Source organism: Capra hircus, chromosome 5 (genome assembly GCF_001704415.2).
Source record: "Capra hircus breed San Clemente chromosome 5, ASM170441v1, whole genome shotgun sequence".
Taxonomy (NCBI): Eukaryota; Metazoa; Chordata; class Mammalia; order Artiodactyla; family Bovidae; genus Capra; species Capra hircus.
In genome coordinates, this window is record NC_030812.1 from 54998152 (window position 1) to 55018768 (window position 20617).

A 20617-nucleotide genomic window follows, 5' to 3' on the forward strand; every position below is an offset into this window, starting at 1 on the left:
TACCCCCCCACCCCTTCTTCCCTCAAAACCCCTCTGTCATTACGAGGCTGGAGTGCCCAGGCTGGGAGACCAACTATGGACTCAGCACAGGGATTCTGCCCGAGGTCACAGAAGTCGGGCTCTATTAGCTCTTCCCTGGCCCCAGGGTGGAACCAACCCCATTCCCTCCAGGTGCTTAATAAGCATATGCTTGGTGTCCTATTGACTTCTGGTGAGGAACCAGAAGCCCTGGAGGGACTTAGGGACGTAGAGTCTTCCTTCTGTGCCCCTTACTGGTTTTCCCAGAGCAGGAGTCCTGAAACTCAACAGTGGTTCCTGGCACCTAGTAAGCACTTAGATTTTGATTGGACTGCCAAGGGACAAAACAGGATGACCTGATAACACACTGTAGGCCCTTCACCCAGACTTCACCTCCGAGAAATGCCCAGAAGCTTCTGGGGGAGGCGCTTGCCAGCCTTGACACCCCAGGGGCTCAGCGGGCGGCCCAGCCCTGCCTCCTGTCATCGTAATGCATTCATATCTACAGGATGGCAAATTTCATATCCTCCCACCCTCTTTCCTGCATTATTGATGGACTGCACTTTTAAAAAATCAATTAGATCAGGGAGTGGGACTGGAGTTAAAAAGAAGCCTTTAAAAGTCTGCTCTTATTTTTGCTGTTTTGAATAGGAACAGATAAAGCTTTCCCTCTGGTTTGAATAAGTCAAGCCCAGGGCTAGGTTGGCTGTGATTGGCCAGGACTAGGAAAATGCGGTTAAAATGCAAACCCAAGCAAATAAAACCCACTGTCTGCACAGCCATTATTAAGAGAAGGCAGCAGGGCCTGGAGCCTCCCACATTGGGTGGTTCCTCAACACTGCTTACCGACTGCAAGAAAACTGGGAAGACTGGTGAGAGAAGGCAAGGTAAGTTCTCTTTGGTTTATGGGTGCATGTCAGTAGAGCAATTTTACTAGACTAGAAAGAAAGGAGAAGACATTGAAATTTCCTTGGCCTTGTCTTCTTGGACGAGGCTTTTAGAGGATTGAACGAGGAGCTTGTCAGTTTTGCAAACTTCCTGCTGAGAAGTTGAGGTAATGTTTGAGAGACCCCTAAACATTAAGGCACATTTTCAAAAGCTAAGAAAGAGAATACCCCAGCTCAAATAGATGGTGTAGAGCAAGGCATAAATGAAAACCAGCTCTCTCTACTTGGGGTCCATTCATAGGAGTGTTGATAGGAATTAAGGGCCACTACCTTTTAACTGCACCCTACCCAGCGGTAGTGTCAAAGGATACTAAGTTAATAAATTAGGAGTTGAGGAGGGACGGAGAGATGCTTTGGGAGACTTCAGTGTCACAGATGGAAATCACACCTTCTAGGTGTTCCAGTATTGCAAAGTTCCTTTTGTGAGCATGTCCTGTCCTGCATTTCAGGACTCCTGGCCCAGTGAGTGTCTTGATTGCTAAGTCCCTGTTGGGAATTGGGACCACTTTTGGCCCCTGGACTCACAGTCCTAATTAGTGACCGCTGGTTTGACTTTTAGCAGGTTTACACTTAGCTCTCTCCCAGGAACGAATTGGTCTTTATCCCCTTCCCCTAGTTTGGTCATGGCATTTGCCTTTAGTGACTGAAATCTAGGATCTGCAGAAAACCTGAACAAATATTCCCCAGCAGTTCCAAGCAGCACAGGGTGGGGCAGTGCCAGTTATCAAATGAAATCCTCAAACATTGACTGCTCCGCATCATTGCTCTGCTTTAGGCCTGCTACAGCAGTAGACAAAGGGAGGTTTTTGTTTCTCTTCTTTTGTTTTGCCAGTGTCCACACTAGATAATGGCACATATCCAAACCTAGGTTCATCTACCAAGGCTCAAGAAAAGAATGGCCAGACATGCTCCTCCTAACAAGCACAATATGCTTCCAAATAGCCAAACCCCAGGCTTTCCTGGTGGCTCAGATGGCCTGCAATGCAGAAGACCCGGGATCGATCCCTGGGTCAGGGAGATGCCCTGGAGAAGGGAATGGCTACCCACTCCAGTATTCTTGCCTGGAGAATTCCATGGATGAGGAGCCTGGTGGGCTACAGTCCATGGAGTCACAAAGAGTCAGACACAGCTGAGTGACTAACACTTTCCCAGCAAAATCCCAGATAGATCTTTCAGGGTGTTTGGTTTTTGTTTTTTCCTTTTCCTATGTATTAATGAATCAGTCAAGCCCATCCTTCACCTTTGCCTGTGAGAGCATCCATCAGTTACTGTGTATCACGAGATTGCAGGCCCCTTGAGAGCAAGAACCGCACAGGAATCTTCATTATGTAAAAGCTGTGTGACCACGGCCATGTGTAGGTGCTTGATAACCCTAGACACACCTCGAGTAGAGATGGCGCCCAATGCGCACTTCTCTTTCCCTCTCCCTGTCGCTCCACACCCCGCCTGCGGGAGGCCACTGCACCACTGGCTGGATCTGTGGGGGAGGGGGGGTAGGATCTGTCCACAGGCCACGCCCACCTGTCCCTGCTGGCACCCTGAACTCTTAGTACTCCAACCAGGGATCCAACCCACCACCCCCTGCATTGGAAATCCCGGAGTCTTAAGTGGTGGACTGCCAGGGAAGTCCACCCCCTGAATTCTATGTCCCACCTCTGCCATTTTACTTTCCCTTTTCTTCTGTGAGGCACAGGGAATATGTTAGTCATATGACAAAAGCAGGATGGGATAGTTTAAGGATGGTTTACTTTAAAAAGTCTGGTAAGTGAAAGCCCAAAGAGTGGACTATGAAGAGGACCTGCCAAGCAAAGAGTCTGGGAGAACTGGTATAAGAACGAGAGAAGGAAACTCAGTTTGGAAATACTCTGATGTAAGCTTTTCAGCCCCGTGGGCCACTGGATTTAGGTGAGTTAGGAAGGGTTGCAGTTCAGAGTAATTAGAACAGAGATTTTAAGATCAGGGAGGGATTTCTTCCTAGTGATAACTGAGCAAATTATTTAACCTCTCTGAACCTCAATTTTCCCACAATGTTAAGATGAAGGAAATATATTCAGCTTATGAGAATTAAATGAGAGAAATAAAGTCAGTCAACAGAGGGCTTAACACATTTGTCACCCCTTTGGTAAATAATCATGCCTGTTACCAGAGCTCTTAACAAGGGAAGTGGCAAGGGCAAAGCAGAACTTCCGGTGGGCACCACCCCCCACCACCTCCCCGCCGGGTCAGCCAGGCTTACAACGTGAACTTGGACAAGTCATTTCCCACATCACTGTGAGGTGACGGTGCAGGGATGCGCTGTGAGGACATGGCCAGATGGCTGACAAGAGATTGGGAAGTGACTTAGGAGGAAAGCAGGCTGGATGCCTGCTCTGAGAGGCGTCATCTCCCCACTTGTCTGTGATGTTTCAGTCCCGGGAAGACAAGCACCATGTCTCTGAGCAGCGCCTTCCGGGCTGTGGGCAACGACCCTGGGATCATCACCTGGAGGATAGAGGTGAGCTGGGCTGGAAGGGGCTGCCGAAGGCCCCCCACACTGAGTCTCCTGCTAGTGGCTCCGCAGCAGTGAGAGGCAGGGCTGAAGAACATGGTCTCCTATCCTTGCACAGAGCGGGCGGGTGAACTGGAAGAAATGCTCTTCACTTTGGGAGCAGGGCTCCAAGCAAAAATAAGCTGGCCCTTTATCCAGCCATCTGCACTTCCAGTAAATGCCCTGGAGAGATGGGTGGGGTCCGGCCACCCAGAGAGCCCCAAGACTACTGGCTGCTCTAGTCAGGACAATGGAACCCATCTTGCACGGGGCACTCTCGCTCCTGCAAAGCAGGAAGTTTGGGTACACCACAGATGGGGCCCTGCTCATCCCTTCTACTCCGGCTTGAGCCCCTCTGGCTGACCTGGAGCACCACCGGTCTGTAGCTGGGAACCGCCCTGGCCCAGAAAGCCTCACCTCCTCCTCCTCCCTGCTCTGAGCCCAGTGAGGGACTGCTGCATAAAACCCAGGGGAGATGCCCACCTCACTGTCGTCCACAGGAAGGCTCACAGCTGCCTAGCGAGCTGCTCAGAGCCAGGCACTCCCACTGCTTTTAAGGCTCCCTGGGCATTTAACAACTAACAGGAACAAGAAGTCACACAAACTGTGGGATATTTAATATTTTCACATTTGACACACATATTTTACATAGAATATACTCACATAGGACCGCAGGTTTACCTCCTTGGAGACAGTGATGATAGTCCCCATCTGAGGCCACGTGAATGGCTCTCCTGGGACGAGCCAGACGTGCTATGACAGATGCACCAGAGCTCCAATCCAGACTCCAGACAGGAGCCCTGAGCTCAGAACCTGCACACAGCCAGCCCTCAGCCCCCAGAGCCACACAGAGTCCGGGTATTCCACTCCATTCTCAGACCTGGGCCAGTGCTGGGTGGATGGAGTCAGTGCTGGAGACCCTGGTGCTTCGGCTCAGAGACTTGAGGCTCTTCCTTGAGGGCTTACACCCAGCTGCATAGGACTGAGGGGGCTCACCAGATTCCTTAGTGTAGCGAGATGAGACCAGGCAGGTGGTGGGAGGACAGACCCCGGGCTGTGCGGGCGGAGCTCAACAGAAGGCGAAGGGATGTGCGCTTATCTTGGGGCTGGCCGCCATGCCCCGTTGGGGACATCTCCCTACCTTTCCACCCACTCCCCAGCCCTGTCACCTGTGCCAAATAATAGCGTGGAGGGAGGAGGCTTGCGGGGGCGAGGGGGAAGGAATGTAGCCTACCCATACCCCTGTCCTTCCAGAAAATGGAGCTGGCGCTGGTCCCCCTGAGTGCCCACGGCAACTTCTACGAGGGAGACTGCTATGTCATCCTCTCGGTGAGCACCATCCCGCCCTCTCCTCTGATTCTCACAAGCTCCTCCCCAGAAAGCCAGTTCCAGGGCTTCCCTGGGAGATCTGCCCACAAAGTTAATCAGGCCTCTGGTATCCGTCTTGATTCTTCCTCGCTATTGCATGGAACAGGCTTCCAGTTTGACTATCAAAGGCTGTGCTTAGGCCAGGGTTTTAAATTTTGCATCAGAATTGGGGGGGTGGGGGTGAGGCCCTCAGTCTGAACCTCAGCACGTGGCCCATAGCCAGACTTCCGCCTCCTGGGCCCAGACCCCAGATTACAGTGCTGTGGAGGAAGGCTAGGTGGACACAGGGCCGTCTCTGGCCTCAAAGTGCTCACCTAGCCGAGGGGACAGCCTCGCACATGGATGGTGCTAACAGAGCCACGCTGGCAAACAGCAGCTCTATACAGCTGTGAGAGTGCAGGGGTGCAAATGAGCAACAAGAGAACTCTTGCCTGCAGTCCAGCCTGGCAAGATCCTCCCACCTCTGCTTATGTGGAGGACAGTAAGCTGTCAGCATTCCCCAAACGTAGGGAGGGACTCAGGCTGCTAGGGCTTGAGTCACGTAACAGGTCTGCCCAGGGGCCACTGCAGGGAGGAAGAGACTGCAGAGCAGGACACAGAGGCCCGAGCCTGCTGAGAATGGGACACAAGTCACCCTAGGCAGCTACCTTCCCAGGCCAGAGGGGCAAACCGGCCCCTGAGCCAGTCTCTTTGACTACACCCCAGACCCGGAGAGTGGGCAGCCTCCTCTCCCAAGACATCCACTTCTGGATTGGGAAGGACTCCTCCCAGGATGAACAGAGCTGTGCAGCCATCTACACTACGCAGCTGGACGACTACCTGGGGGGCAGCCCTGTTCAGCACCGGGAGGTCCAGTACCACGAGTCCGACACCTTCCACGGATACTTCAAGCAGGGCATCATGTGAGTAGCTGGGCACGCAGCAAGGACGTAGATGTGGTCCACCAAAGAGGAAACCCAAAGGCTAAAAAGTATGTGAAGAAAGTAATCAGAGCAACGCGAATCAAAACAAAGCTGTCCTTTCCACCAGTATAAGTTAGAGGGCTGGGTGCTGCTGAGTGTTGGCAAGGCTGTGGGGAGATGGGCCTGGAGCCCTGCTGGTGGGAGCGAGGACTGGCCCAGTGTTCCGGAGGGCAGTCTGCTACTGCCACTGGGGCAGTTCCCAGGTCCACAAGGGCAAGGGAGCCAGAATGTTCATAGTGGTATTAGTGGTGGTGAGAAGCTGCAGGCAGTGGGGCGTGCCTCCCCCGGGGAGACTGAACAGGAGAAACACTCCGAGACAGCACGGAGTACCATGCCGTCACATTAAGACACATCTGACCTGTGGACACACCTTAAAAACACTGGGCTTAAGGAACACAGGAAGAAACAGGCTTGAAATAGAGAACAGAATGCCAATTCCTGTCTGTAAAAAATGACATAAGCACAAAACAACAGGCCACGTTTACCAGAATGAAAATAGAAAGATAGATGTTAAATGGTTAGAATGGATGCCTATGGTGGGGAGAAAAAGGCGGGGAGGGGAGGGTTTGCAGATAGAAGGGAACACATAAACGCTGCAAGAGGGGGGTCTTGTAAAGGCCAGTGATGACAGACAGCCTTCCATGAGCTGAGGAGTTTGATCACCTCCAAACCTTACACTTGAGACTGACGACATTTACACTTGGAATTCTTTTGTTGTCAGTCTCAAGGAGCTCAAGAGTTCTGAGGCTGGTCGAAGGCCAGCTTCTTGCAGGTGAGCAGTCCTCACTGAGGACCCACTGGGCACAGAGCAGCCTGTTGAGTCACCAGGGAACCCAGCAACAGAGGCCCTCTGCTCCCGGGGGCTTTCTGGGTGCCCTTCACATGTGGGATGCCTAGAGGAGGCTGGGTTGGGGTGAGACCCAGAGGCAGGAGAGTGGTTTCCTGGAGTGAGCTGGTCTTCAGGCCACAGGGAGATGACTGTGCCCCTCCCCCAACACACATGATGTTCAGCTTCAAGAACAAAACAAACCAAGCTCTTCCATGCCGTGGGGACTCGATCACTCCTCTGTCTGGAGATCTAGTCCTCTGGTGGTTGGTTCCTACTCTTAATATCTCAACTCAAATGTCAGTCCTCCAGAGAAGACAGTCCCAAATGTTCTGTCAAAAAGCCCTCCACTGAGGGCAACTCTGCGGCAGGGGTGACCAGCATCAGTGTTTGCCTTGCTCATTTACTGTCATCACCTGTGTGGGCAGAGGCTGCCTCTGTGTGGCCCACCACTCTCTCCCCAGGACCTGGCACACTGCAGGTTCTCAGTAAATAACGCAACGGTTGTTCCCTCAGCTACAAGAAGGGGGGTGTGGCCTCTGGGATGAAGCACGTGGAGACCAACACCTACCACGTGAAGCGGCTGCTGCATGTGAAGGGGAAGAGAAACATCCGGGCCACCGAGGTGAGTCCTGCCCCCTGTCTGTCCTGGGTCTGAGGCCTCTCCGCCTGGCACTCAGGAATTCCTTCTGCCTGATGTCTACCTCTTCTCTGCAGGTGGAAATGAGCTGGGACAGTTTTAACCAAGGGGATGTCTTCTTGCTGGATCTTGGGAAGGTCATCATCCAATGGAACGGCCCGGAGAGCAACAGTGGGGAGCGCCTGAAGGTGTGGCCCATGCGGTCAGCCCCTCCTTTCCCCCAGCTACTCTTTCCTTCTTCTTTCCTGGCTGGCTCTTTCCTGCCCTTCCAGCCAGATGCCTGCCTTTGAGCAGCATCTGTTTCAGAGACAGGCCACATGACTGAGGCTGCGACTCAGCCTGGGGTTCCTCAGCATCAGGGTAACCCCTGTGTCTGGGATCTAGGCTGTTTCTCTTGGAGGTAAGGGCATCCCTGGCCTTCTTTACAGGCGATGCTTCTGGCAAAGGATATTCGGGACAGGGAGCGAGGGGGCCGTGCTGAGATAGGAGTGATCGAGGGAGACAAGGAGGCAGCCAGCCCGGAGCTGATGAAGGTCCTTCAGGACACCCTCGGCCGGCGCTCCATTATCCAACCGGCAGTCCCAGATGAGGTCATAGATCAGCAGCAGAAATCAAACATCACGTTGTATCAGTGAGTAGCTAAAGTTGGCTGCTGGTTGGAACCTGGGGTCAGGAGAAGGTGGCCCCCAGAGAAACAAGCACTTCTGCTTGGCTCCATCTGGGGTGCAGGCACCTGGGTTTCTTTCAGTCTTTCTTCTAATGCAGCTTCTACAAGGAACTCATTGTTCCCTGAGCAGCTACTGTCTGCTCTTGTTAGCAATGATTCCTGGTCTCTGGGAGAGATGTTCCTTGACTCAGGTCTATGCATCCCAGGGGTGTGGACAGGATAATGTCAGGGGCAGGGTAGAGATAATATTCAGGAAAGAGATAAACGGAAGTCTCCCCCAGACAACAGTGTCCATCACATTCCAGTCTGCACTCAAGCCATGCCTGTCACAAGAAGTCAAACTCTACCCAGAAACTCCATCCTAAGACCAAGGCAGGAAATAGCAAACTGACCACATGATGCATTGAAGAAGGGAAGGTACAGGCTAACTTCTCCCCTTCTCCAGTGTCTCAGATTCATCTGGACAGCTGGTCGTCACAGAGGTAGCAACGAGGCCTCTGGTCCAGGACTTACTGAACCCTGATGTGAGTAGCACTTGGGTGGGCTTGGCTTGGGGTAGCTGGACCTGGCTTCAGAGGCAGGCCGCACGGGGATGCCTTCCTTATGGTCTCGGGCAGCAGTAACCACTTTTGTCCCTGGCCATCTGCTTCAGGACTGCTACCTCCTGGACCAAAGTGGAACCAAGATCTATGTGTGGAAAGGAAGAGGAGCCACAAAGGCTGAGAAACAGATGGCCATGTCTAAAGCCCTGGTAGGAGCTATGGACATGCAGTATTATCCAAAAAGTCTGTCCACAAAGCGTCAGAGGTGCTCGGAGAGCCGTACTAGGCGCTGGAGCACAAAACATTGCAGTTATATCTGTGACTTCAAAGTCAGACAGACGAACTGGGATTCAAATCCAGGTCTAGTGTTACCTCCTGGGGTTGTTGTGATGGTTAAATAACATTTGTAAAGCACTCCAACACACTGGCACACGCAACTTCCCAATAAAAGGTGGCTGTTACTATTGAAGGCAATATCACATATCAACAGCCCTGTCCTCAAGGAACTTATGACATTATTGTGCAGCCTCCTGAGCTGAACCAAGCAGGATGCATCTACCAAGCAAAAAAAAAAAAAAGGAAATGAAGGTGATGCAAAGTCAGTAGAGCACAGAAGTGCTGAAGGAATATACTACAGGGGATTTAAAAAAAAAATCAGTAATAATCATGACCAATGAAGGAATGCCAAAATGTTCCATTTAGTCCTTTCCTTGAGGCAGCTAGCTTGGTCCCTAGACGGAAGTGGGTTAGAATTTGGCTCTGACTCCCAGAAGGAAACAATCTTATCCAATGGCTTCAAAGGGGTGAATTACCAATCAAGCCAAGAACCCAGTGCATTCCCTGACTGACCTGCCCTTTGGGGGTGGGGGGGTACCCACAGAATTTCATCAGGATGAAGGGCTACCCCAGCAGCACCAACGTGGAGACTGTCAATGACGGTGCCGAGTCGGCCATGTTCAAGCAGCTGTTCCAGAAGTGGACGGTGAAGGAACAGACCACAGGTCTGGGGAAAACGTTCAGCATGGGTAAAGTTGGTAAGACTGCCCCCAGATGGTGTTCTCATTGTGGGGAGTCTCTAGAAAGACGGGCACAGATGCTTTTCACTCACCTGGCTTCTCCCAACCCCTTCTCTGCAGCGAAGGTTTTCCAGGATAAATTTGATGTAATTCTGCTGCACACCAAACCAGGGGTGGCAGCCCAGGAAAGAATGGTGGATGATGGCAATGGCAAAGTTGAGGTAATAAGCCCAGTGACCCGTGTGCCCGGGCAGGCAGGGCACCGGCTCGCCTGGCTGCTTTGCTGCAGAGGAGCGCACAGGATCCTGTGTCTCCTCTGCTTCCCTTGTCACCTCCGGGGCCTCGGGACCCTTCCGTAAGAGGTGTCTGCGTCTGCAGGGCTCTCCCACAATTCTTCAGGGAAGGGAAAGGTAGGCACCCCAGTGTGCTGTCAACAGCTCACCTGGCAGACGCATTCAAATCACCTCTGAGCTGTGATGGGGGTGCGTCTGACCAGGGATGACCTAGTTCTCTGGATTCAAATCATGCAAATGTGATAAGCCCTCAGTACTGGGAAGAAGCAGCAGAGGATAAGGCGTACTGTGAATGGACCTTTGTGCCTCATCCACCTGGATTCTCTGCTCAGCATGGCCCAGTTCCCTCCAGGTGGCTGTTTGTTCAAAGAGGACTCCCCCCATCTCCGGGGAACTGTGTCTCCTTCTATGCCCAGGTCTGGAGGATAGAAAGCCTGGAGCTGGTCCCCGTGGAGCACCAGTGGTATGGCTTTTTTTACGGGGGAGACTGCTATCTGGTCCTCTATACGTACGAGATGCATGGAAAGCCTCATTACATCCTGTATATCTGGCAGGTAGGCCTGGGGCAGGCTCTTAGCTTTGGATCTGGTGCTTCCTCTGGCCACTGAGCTGGGGGGCGGGGGGAGGTGGCAGGGCCCCATTGCACCCTCTCACCCCTGCAGGGCCGCCACGCCTCACAGGATGAGCTGGCAGCCTCGGCATATCAGGCGGTAGCGGTGGACCAGCAGTTTGAAGGGGCCCCCGTGCAGGTTCGGGTCACCATGGGGAAGGAGCCGCGCCACTTCATGGCCATCTTCAAAGGAAAGCTGGTCATCTTTGAGGTGAGAAACCTTAGGTAAAATTCCACCAGAAGCAGAACGCTCAGAACCAGCAGGTCAGCAGGGAGCTACAGTAGAGGAGAGGAGGGGTGGAGAGTGGGGCTTGGGGTGGACACAGACAAAAAGGGGGTGAATCTCTCTAAGACACTGAAGTGTATCCCAACTGCCTAGGGCTTCGAGTCCACACTCCTGCCTAGTTCATGTTCAAGGTCTTGTATAATCTGATCCATATTACCTGTGCAGGTGCATCAGCCTCAGCTCCCTAACCTCCACACTCCACTCCAGTCAGGTGGGTCTCCTCTTTAGACCTCACATGTGCTCTATCGTCCTGTCTGCCTCCTCCAGCCATTGTGCCCCTGACTCCAGTCCCATGTCTTCCAGAAAGCCTTGGCTGAAGCACCACCAGGACTGTATGATGTCACAGGCTTGACATACACAAGTCTGTGGTCAAGCCCTAGTCTTGTCATTGATTAGCCAGTTTTCTGAGCTTCAGTTTCCTCACCTGCACTGTGGGATAATAATACCTACTTCACAGAGTTATTATGAGGATCAATAAAATGATATAGCCAAGGGACCAGAAAAGAGCCTGGCATATGACTCAGGTCTCAGAATGAAAGCTAACACCGTTTATTAAAAATATTTATTTATTTGGCTGCAGAGGGTCTTAGCTCTCGTATGTGGGACCTAGTTCTCTGACCAGGGATTGAAGCTGGGCCCCCTGCACTGGGAGCACAGAGTCTTAGCTGCTGGACAACCAGGGAAGCCCCCGAAAGCTAACACTGTTGGTACCGTAACTCCGGCTCACCTCGACCTCTCTCAGTTGGCTGAGAAGCTCCTTGAGGGCAAAAATGGTGTCAGATACAGCCCTGTTCTCCACAGCGCTGGCCCAGTGCTCAGCGCACACGGCACACCTTAGATCTAGACTCTGCTTTTCTTTTTCTCTCTAGGGTGGGACTTCTAGGAAGGGAAATGCTGAGCCGGATCCTCCAGTAAGACTCTTCCAGATTCAAGGACATAACAAATATAACACCAAAGCAGTGGAAGTCCCAGCCTTCACCTCCTCCCTAAACTCCAATGATGTCTTTCTGCTGCGGACGCAGGCAGAGCACTACCTGTGGTTTGGCAAGGTAGGACGGCTGGCCCAGCAGTCAACACCCATCCCTTGGCTCCCAGCCCTGCACCCACCCTCTGGTCAGCAAGGGCAAAGGAGCTTAGAATAGGCTGGAGCAGTCCTCACAAAGAGGAGTTTTTTCCTAAAGATTCTTCAAAGGGACCAGCGGTGTTTCTCACAATTAGGCCTCCAGTTACACACTCAATAATGGCACTCCTCACACCCAGGAGACCCTCCATAAACAGCTAAACACATGGAGGCTGGATGCAGGATGGAAAAGCCAATCTTTCCACACCAGTGTGATGCACTGTAATAGGACAGGCATTAACACTGAACAAAAGAACACTAAAAATATGATGTTTGTCAATTCAGATTTCATGCATTGAAAAGCACTAGAACTGTTTTACAAAAGAGAACAGAATAGGAAAAGATGCTCAATATTAATAGTCATTAGGGAAATGCAAATAGAAACCCCAATGAGATACCACTACACACCTAGGAGTAATGACTAAAAAACTGATAATATCTAGTGCTGGTGGCAAAAAGCAATAGGAATTCTCACACACTGCAGGTGAAAATGCAAATATGGCCTTAGAAAACAATTTGACAGTTTCTTATAAAACATATACTTATTGTATGAGCCCATTCCTGGGTATGTACCCATGTGAATAAACTACCTTCACACAAAAATCTATACAGAAATGTTTAATAGCACCTTTATTTGTAATTGCCAAAAACCGGAAGCAAATCAACTGGAGGATGGATAAGCAAGCAGTGGTGCCTCCACACAATTGGAATGGAATACTCAGCTGCAGAACACCCACAGCTGCAAGGAAGAATCTCAAATGCGTTATGCTAAGTGAAAGAAGCTAGACTCAAAGGCCACACAGTGTAGGACTCCATTTACCAGGTTTTGGAAGAGGCAAAACCGTAGTGATGGAGAACAGATCCCTGGTTGCCAGAGGCTAAGGATTCAGGGAGGGTTTGACTACAAAGGTACGGGTAGTCTGAGGGAAGCTTTTGCAGAGGTGAGGCAACTTCTCTGTTTTTGTTGTGGTGGTGGTAGCATGATTCTATGCATTTGTCAAGAGTCATAGAACTCTATGGCAGAAAGGGTGAATTTTCCAGTATATAATTTTAAAAATAAGTTTAATTTTTTTCTTAAAAAAAAAATCAAAAGTAGGTGCTAAAATTCCAACTGAAGGTAAAACAAAAGTGACCTCTCAATACCCACTGAGCAGTTCAGAGTCTAGTCCTGTCCTTTGCTTCCACACTTGTTTTCCTCCTTCCCACCCACCCCCCACCCCCAAGCCTCCCCCCACCCCCCAGCCTCCCCCCCAGCCGCCCACCCCCGCCTCCACCCTTCCAAGCACCGGAACCACCCTTCCAAGCACCGGAACAAACCCATCTATCTCCCTGTCCTGAGGTCTTTTGGCTTGGTAACTAATCCTGGCTGCTGCTGCTGCTGCTGCTAAGTCGCTTCAGTCGTGTCCGACTCTCTGTGACCCCATAGACAGCAGCCCACCAGGCTCCCCCATCCCTGGGATTCTCCAGGCAAGAACACTGGAGTGGGGTGCCATTTCCTTCTACACTGAGTTATTAGTCTAAGGCACTTTATTCCCACATCAACGTGCCTGTGTGTGACTAACATCTGTGTTCTCGCCACATCGTTCTCAGGGGTCTAGTGGGGATGAGCGGGCGATGGCTAAGGAGCTGGCCGGACTTCTCTGCGACGGTACTGAGAACACAGTGGCTGAGGGCCAGGAGCCAGCTGAGTTCTGGGACCTGCTGGGAGGGAAAACTCCCTACGCCAGTGACAAAAGGTACAGGACCGCAGCATCCCCTCCGTTTGGCTCCCCCTGCCTCCCAGACTGGTGAACTGCAGGTGATTTCCAAGCAGCTCAGCTCCTCTGCATGGACTGTATTGCAGACTACAGCAGGAGATCCTAGATGTCCAGCCTCGTCTCTTTGAATGTTCCAATAAGACTGGCCGGTTCACTGTCACTGAGATCATAGACTTCACCCAGGACGACCTGAACCCAGGTGACGTGATGCTCCTGGATACCTGGGACCAGGTAAGACACAGCCGGAGAGCTTGGAACGAATGACAGACATCCTCACGCTTTAGTCTATTTTTGTATAGTATCTCTCCCCCAAACCCCAGTTAAGTCAGGGTAGCCCTGGACCATCCCCAAGTCAATCAAACAATTGTCAGTGGTGACCGAAGGGAGAGCCTGCTTTTTTGCCAGCGTTGGAGAGAATAGAATGTTGTTTAAAACTCACCATCCTGGGAATTTTCCCACCATGCTCTGCGAAAATCATGCCATCCTACCTATCACACACTCCATTCTCTCAGGACCAAGAGCAGCAGGCTCCACACCTGGAGATATGGGCCTTTGGGGGAATAAAGGGATAAAAGGGGACATCTTCAAGGCCACCCTTCCGCCACATCCTGACACCTCTTCCTTTCTAATCACTGTGCTGGGTGTGGTGTCACTAAGGCGAAGGGCCCCACCCCACTCTCAGAGTCTACAGGCTGATGGAAGGTGGAGGAGACCGGACGTAGAATCATCATTTTACTGTGATGGAGGTACCTATGAAGTGCCTCGGGAGCACAAATTAGGGGTATTCAACACAGTTCAAGGGCTCAGAGAAGACTCTCTGGAGGAGATGGCTCCCAGACTCCAAGGAGAAACAGGTATCAACCAAGTAAAGAGGCCATTCCAGGCAAAAGAAAAGCAAGGCAGGAAATAGTCTAGTATATAGGGAACTACAAAGAGTATTATCAGAGTATAATACAGAGTTAAAGAGTGCCCTAGAGGTGAAGCTAAAGAAGTAGGTATGGACCTTACCAACCAAGTCAAGAAGTTTGGAACTTACCCTGGAAAGCTACTGAAATTTAAGCAGGTGAATGACACGGTCAGAGTGTGCTTTAGATCACTTACTCTGGCGAGTGCAGGAGAGGAGGGAGGGGGTGTGAGAAAAACGAAGACTGTACATTGGGAGGCCCGTCAGCACACCATGGTCCTAGTTCAGAAAGAGCTGCTGCTGGCCCACACAGAAGCAGTGGAGCAGAGCTGGATGGATGGCGACAGATTTGACAAAAGTGTGGGAGGTAAACTAGCTCAGTCCTGGTGATACAGAAGGCATTCAGGATGACTCCCAGGTTACTGCCTTGGGTGACTGAGTGGACACCATTCCCCAAGAATGGAGATGCAGATACAAGTTTAGAAAAGAGCTACATGTTGGGGGTGTTATACTTGAGGTGCTTGGAGACAGCCAAGAGGAGATGTTTTGCAAGCAGCTGGATTCAGGAAGCTGACGTTCAGAGAGTTCAGGACTGGAGATGTAGATGTGGGAGATACACAAATCAAAACAAATCTGAGAAAAACTTTACTCTGCTGAGGCTGTGAACTGCTGGCGGGGAAAGACGGGGCAGCATGTACTATCTAGCTTTGGCACGAGTGAGAGTGAGCGCAGTAACGAACAGTCTCTATGACAACAGGTGTTCCTGTGGATCGGGGCTGAGGCCAATGCCACAGAGAAGGAGAGCGCTCTGTCTACCGCCCAGGAGTACCTGCACACTCACCCCAGCGGCCGAGACACCGGCACACCGATCCTGATTGTTAAACAGGGGTTCGAGCCTCCCATCTTCACTGGCTGGTTCCTGGCCTGGGACCCTCACATTTGGAGTGTAAGGACAGAGAAGCAGGGAGATGTTCTTACTGCCAGGGTGCTCAGCACTGACAGCTCAGAAGGATGGCAGGGTACTCGAGGGCCGAGTCGACCCAGGACTGTACCTCCCCACTCCCTTCTCCCCTCTTGCGTTTTCACCTTCCTTCTCTTTCACATCCTGCACAGCAGTTAAGTTTAGTCAGCAAATTCACAGCTTGCCTCAGGAACAGGCAACGTGATAAGCAGTAAAGTTCGTGAAGTCTGTCCACACACATTACACCCTGATAGCCAGGGGAACATTGCTGCCTGTGTTACAAATGAGGAAGCTCAGAGGAGAAGTTACTTGTCTACAGTCACAACCAGTAGGAAGAAGCCAGGTTTTCTGACTCCTAGTCAACTGTTCTTAGTATGGAACATTGAGGAGCCACCAGCAAAAAGTGCAGATCATGTTTAAGTACCTTCCAACCCTGCATAGTCCTTTCTGCTTATCTCTGAAATGTTTTCTGTCCGCTGGCTGTTTTTCTTCTCTCAAGGGTTATAGACCAGACCTGAGACGTCCCTCCACTATAAGCAGCATCTCATCCTGTGTTTTCTCTCTCTTCTTTCCAGGCAGGGAAATCATATGAACAGTTAAAAGAGGAGCTGGGAGACGCTGCTGCTATCACAAGAATCACTGCTGTGAGTTTCTTGGAGGAGCTATTCACAGGCAACCAGAGCCAGAAAGAAACAGCAGATGCTACAGACACAGCATGGCCGAAACCCTATCATGTCCTTCTCAGTATCACTCTGACGGTCTAATTGGATGTGAAGATTGTTTTAATTGGTAGAAAAAGCAGGCTTCAGAGCCGAGTTCCTTATTTTACTGCCTTCCAGAATTTAGAACAGACTTGCTGTTACCAAATCAAATTATTCAACTCTGTCACTCAGGAGAGATTAAATTTACTAGTAGTATTTTTCAGAAATAACAAGCTTCTAACCCAGGTGGGGCTTCCCTGGTGGCTCAGAGGGTAAAGTGCCTGCATGCAATGCGGGTGACCTGGGTTCGATCCCTGGGTCAGGAAGTTCCCCTGGAGAAGGAAATGGCAACCCACTCCAGTATCCTTGTCTGGAGAATCCCATGGAAGAGCCTGGTGGGCTACAGTCCGTGGGGTAGCAAAGAGTCGGACACGACTGAGCGAGCTCACTTCACTTCAACCCAGGTGACACTATTAGTTTCTGACAGTGGCATCCACAGAAACTCAGGCCATTACCCCTGTTTTAATGGCTCCCAAAAGTGGAGCTCCTGGCCGAGAATCCAACAGCTTTTTAACATCAGGACAGTGCACAGCACCACTGTCCAAACCATCTTGCATTTTGTTGTTTGTGCTCTAAAAACTCAAGATTTCAAAACTCATGGCAATGTAGCATCTTTAAAATGTATTTAAGAGAAGTATGACTTCAATTTTAAATCATCTGAAGGCCAGAAATGTAGAGCCCAAAGTAAAAGTACCAAGAGAAAGGATGTGATCACAGTATTTAAGTGAGATTTATGCAAAACATTCACGCCAACTGATGATACAGGATTTACCTTAGACTCACTGAATCAGCTTCCCAAGAACCCCCAAACTAAAATATTTTAGATTTCCAGATGACTCTGACATGCAGCCAGTGTTGGGGACCACTGTTCTAAAAGATGATTATAAAGTGTGAAGTGGTGAAAAAAAAAAAATTTAAATGTTATAAACACAGAACTTCAATGCACAGACCTGAGTGGTCTTTTATTGTGTCTACATTCTTATCTTCCCTAGGATATGAGGGACACAACCCTTCCCCTGAATTCTGAGCCAAAATATTACCCCCTAGAAGTTCTGTTGAAAAATCAGAGTCAGGAGTTGCCAGAGGACGTGAACCCTGCCAAAAAGGAGGTGAGTGACTGACGTGAGTGGAACTCTGCATAAGCACCATCTCGGAGTATGGCCAACACTGTAAACACTCAGTAGACATCTGACCTACCCAGGAGCTGAAGCCAGAAACCCAGGGCTCCTTCTCGATTCTTTTTCCTCACCTCCCACATCAACCCATCAGCTAGCTGCCACCCACTGCTCTCCATCTCTCTGCTGCCAGTATGGCCAGCCATCATGGACCACTGCCATAGGCCCCCAGTGAGTTTCCACCTCTGTCCCTACAATCTGATCCCCATATAACAACCAATGGGCTTTTACAGCAGATGATACTCTTCTGTTTAACACACCTTGAATGGCTTCCCACTGCACTTAGAATCCAGAGTCCCTGTAATGGCCTCCAAGACCCTATACAACCTGGCCCCTACCCACCTCTGATTTAGTCTTACAGGCCACTACTGTCTTCACTTACAGCCCTTTAGCCAGTTGCTGTTTTTCTGTTCCTCAAATGTAAGCCTTTCTGCTGGCTACTGCTCCTGCCTGAGAAAACATCTCTCCCAGATCATCAGAGAGCCAGGCCCGCCTCATTGTTTAGGTCACAGCTGCAGGGTCACCTCCCCAGGAAGGCCTTCCCTGGCCACCCGACCCTGCCTCCCTCAGCCCCTACAGTCCTCTTGTACCTGGTCACTCAGTGTCTGTCTGCCCCACTCCCTGACACCTTCCAAAGCAGGGGCCTTGTCTGTACCGTTCACCGTCACATTCTCAGCTTCTCAGCACCTGAACGGTGACGGCAGATCATAGGCACAACTTCCATTTCAGCTGATTTAATCAACAGTCATGTTGAATGAATGAATTTATTTTCCCCTTGAAGAGTCTCTGGGCTTCCCTGATAGCTCAGTTGGTAAAGAATCTGCCTGCCCCCGGTTTGATTCCTGGGTAGGGAAGATCCGCTGGAGAAGGGATAGGCTATCCACTCCAGTATTCATGGGCTTCCCTGGTGGCTCAGCTGGTAAAGAATCCACCTGAGATGCAGGAGACCTGGGTTCAATCCCTGGGTTGGGAAGATCCCCTGGAGAAGGGAAAGGCTACGCACTCCAGTATTCTGCCTGGAGAATTCCATGGACTATACAGTCCATGGGGTTGCAAAAAGTCAGATACAGCTGAGCAACTTTCACTTGAAGGGTCTCTAAATTTTCCACAGTGTCTTATGTAACCAATTCTTCAGTATCTGGGCTACAACTTCCTTGAAAACAGAAACCATACCTTAGTAATTTTACTTGGACTGAAAATATTCATTAATCATTAATAAATAAATGTTAGAATGTTATGCTCTCAACAAGATCCACCTGATCCTGCATTGGAAAACATCTGGATAAAAAATGGCAGATAAAAAAAGAAAAATATTAATAAAAAATGGCAGATGAGGGCATAAGGCAAGGAAACCTGTCACTCAGTTTAGCTCTCCATTCAGCCAAAGCCTAATGTTTAGCACTCATACATAATATATAACCCATTTCTTGTCCTTCTGGCAAGAGACTGGTGCCAGGTGGGACTGCAAGCGCAGTGAACCCAGTCAGCGCTTCCACAGGCCACGGTGGGATTCCACAAGCTGAAGAGCTCGCCAATGAATAATTTAAGTCAAACACAGACTTTCTGAAAAATTCATTCTACTTCCCCTTTCAAGAAACTACTTGGGACTACCTCTTGGCCCCTCTGCCCCCACCCCATTAACACTGACAGGTGCCAGGTCTTCTAACTAGAAACTTTGTTTTCTCTCTTAGAATTACCTCTCTGAACGGGACTTTGTTTCTGTGTTTGGCATCACAAGAGGGCAGTTTGCTGCTCTGCCTGGCTGGAAACAGCTCCAGATGAAGAAAGAAAAGGGGCTTTTCTGAGGCAAGAAGGCATCTGCCTATTGCAAGATCCCAGAAGAGAGTAGACAGTGCCAATGTCAGGAAAGAATTTCTCTAATTTCTGCCTAATGTCCAGCTACTTAATGGAGAGATAGTTGAGCCTGCCAATCACAGCATGTACTCCATTTTTCTCATCCCTGTGTTTCTTAGTTGTCATATACCTAAAATGGTAGCTGCTCACTTCGAAATTTTTATGGTCTTCTGGCTGAAGCCTTAGCAGAAAACGCTAAAACTGCATGAAAATCTGGAGAAGTCAAAAGTAAGAGAACAGAAAAATTGTTTAAAGTGCTTAATTCTGGGGCAAGGGCCTAAGTTTAAATTTTAAGGTTGGTATTTTCTATTTAACCCACAAATCATCAAAGTTATTCACATATATACCCTGAAGTCAAAATCTAAATGCTCAAATCTGTATGTGCCAGAAGCTTTTAAGTTTTCAAATAAAGATATCTATAAGGACAAACGGGAGTTCTTTTCAGTATTTTGGGTCTGCCCATTAGGGTAACTATTGTGTTCTATGAGAGAAATGTCTCAGGACTGGGGAAGTCAAGAGGCACTGCTGGGCTTCCCTAGAGTGGCTCAGTGGTAAAGAACCCACCTGCTGATGCAGGAGACATGAGTTCGATCCCTGCTCTGGGAAGATTCCACATGCCATGGAGCAACTAAGCCTTTGAGACACAACTATTGAGTCTGCACTCTAGAGCTCAGAAGCCCCAGCTCCTGAGCCCATGAGCCCCAACTACTGAGGCCTGCAAACTTATAGAGTCCGTGCTCCGCAACAAGAGAAGCCACTGCAATGAGAAGCCCGAGCACCACAACTGGAGTAAAAGCCCAGAAAGCAACAAAGACCCAGCACAGCCGTAAACAAATAAAACTATTAAAACTTTTTTAAAAAGAGGCACTGCTGAGGGAGCTCTCTGGATAGCTGGGATCCCTGTTTCTGGCACAAGAATCCCAGAATCTGCCTCACAGCTGTCCAGGAAACCTCAGGCCCCACCGAGCTACACCCTACTATCCAGAAGAGAAACAAGGCCATGTGTTATTAATTTCAGGAATGAGGCCAGAACCAGTGTGTATACCACCACAGAGAGCCTTCAAAGCATGCTACAGACATCAACAAATGAACCACATTTTCCAGACAACTCTTGAGTCAACAACTGCAGAAGATTCCATGTGGCAAAAGTAATGTAACTGGGGAAGTTCCAGGATAGAAGCGTAGTCCAAAGCATCACAAAGTAAAACTGAACAAGAGAGGTCTCTGTCACAGGAGTAGGAGGGGAAGAGTCAGACATCCTGGGGACGCCATAATAAATGCGTGGAAGGGAGAATCAGCACAGTTCTCCCAGACACTGTCAGCCACTTCCATGAGGCTCACCTGTTGGTTTCTAAAAAGTGTCACAAGTCAGGCACAAAAAAG

At 50.1% G+C, this 20617-nt stretch overlaps 1 protein-coding gene across 1 annotated transcript; it reads left to right on the top strand.

Annotated features, from left to right (window-relative positions):
- Positions 12-19663, top strand: AVIL (advillin). Its single transcript, XM_005680258.3, has 20 exons — positions 12-905; positions 3375-3459; positions 4747-4821; positions 5566-5762; positions 7165-7273; positions 7366-7476; positions 7717-7919; positions 8401-8479; positions 8608-8706; positions 9378-9531; positions 9634-9734; positions 10223-10360; positions 10469-10627; positions 11572-11751; positions 13413-13558; positions 13666-13810; positions 15241-15429; positions 16020-16088; positions 17198-17314; positions 19072-19663. Exons 2-20 carry the CDS (start codon positions 3394-3396, stop codon positions 19183-19185), a joined length of 2451 nt encoding a protein of 816 aa, XP_005680315.2. The 5' UTR covers positions 12-905; positions 3375-3393; the 3' UTR covers positions 19186-19663.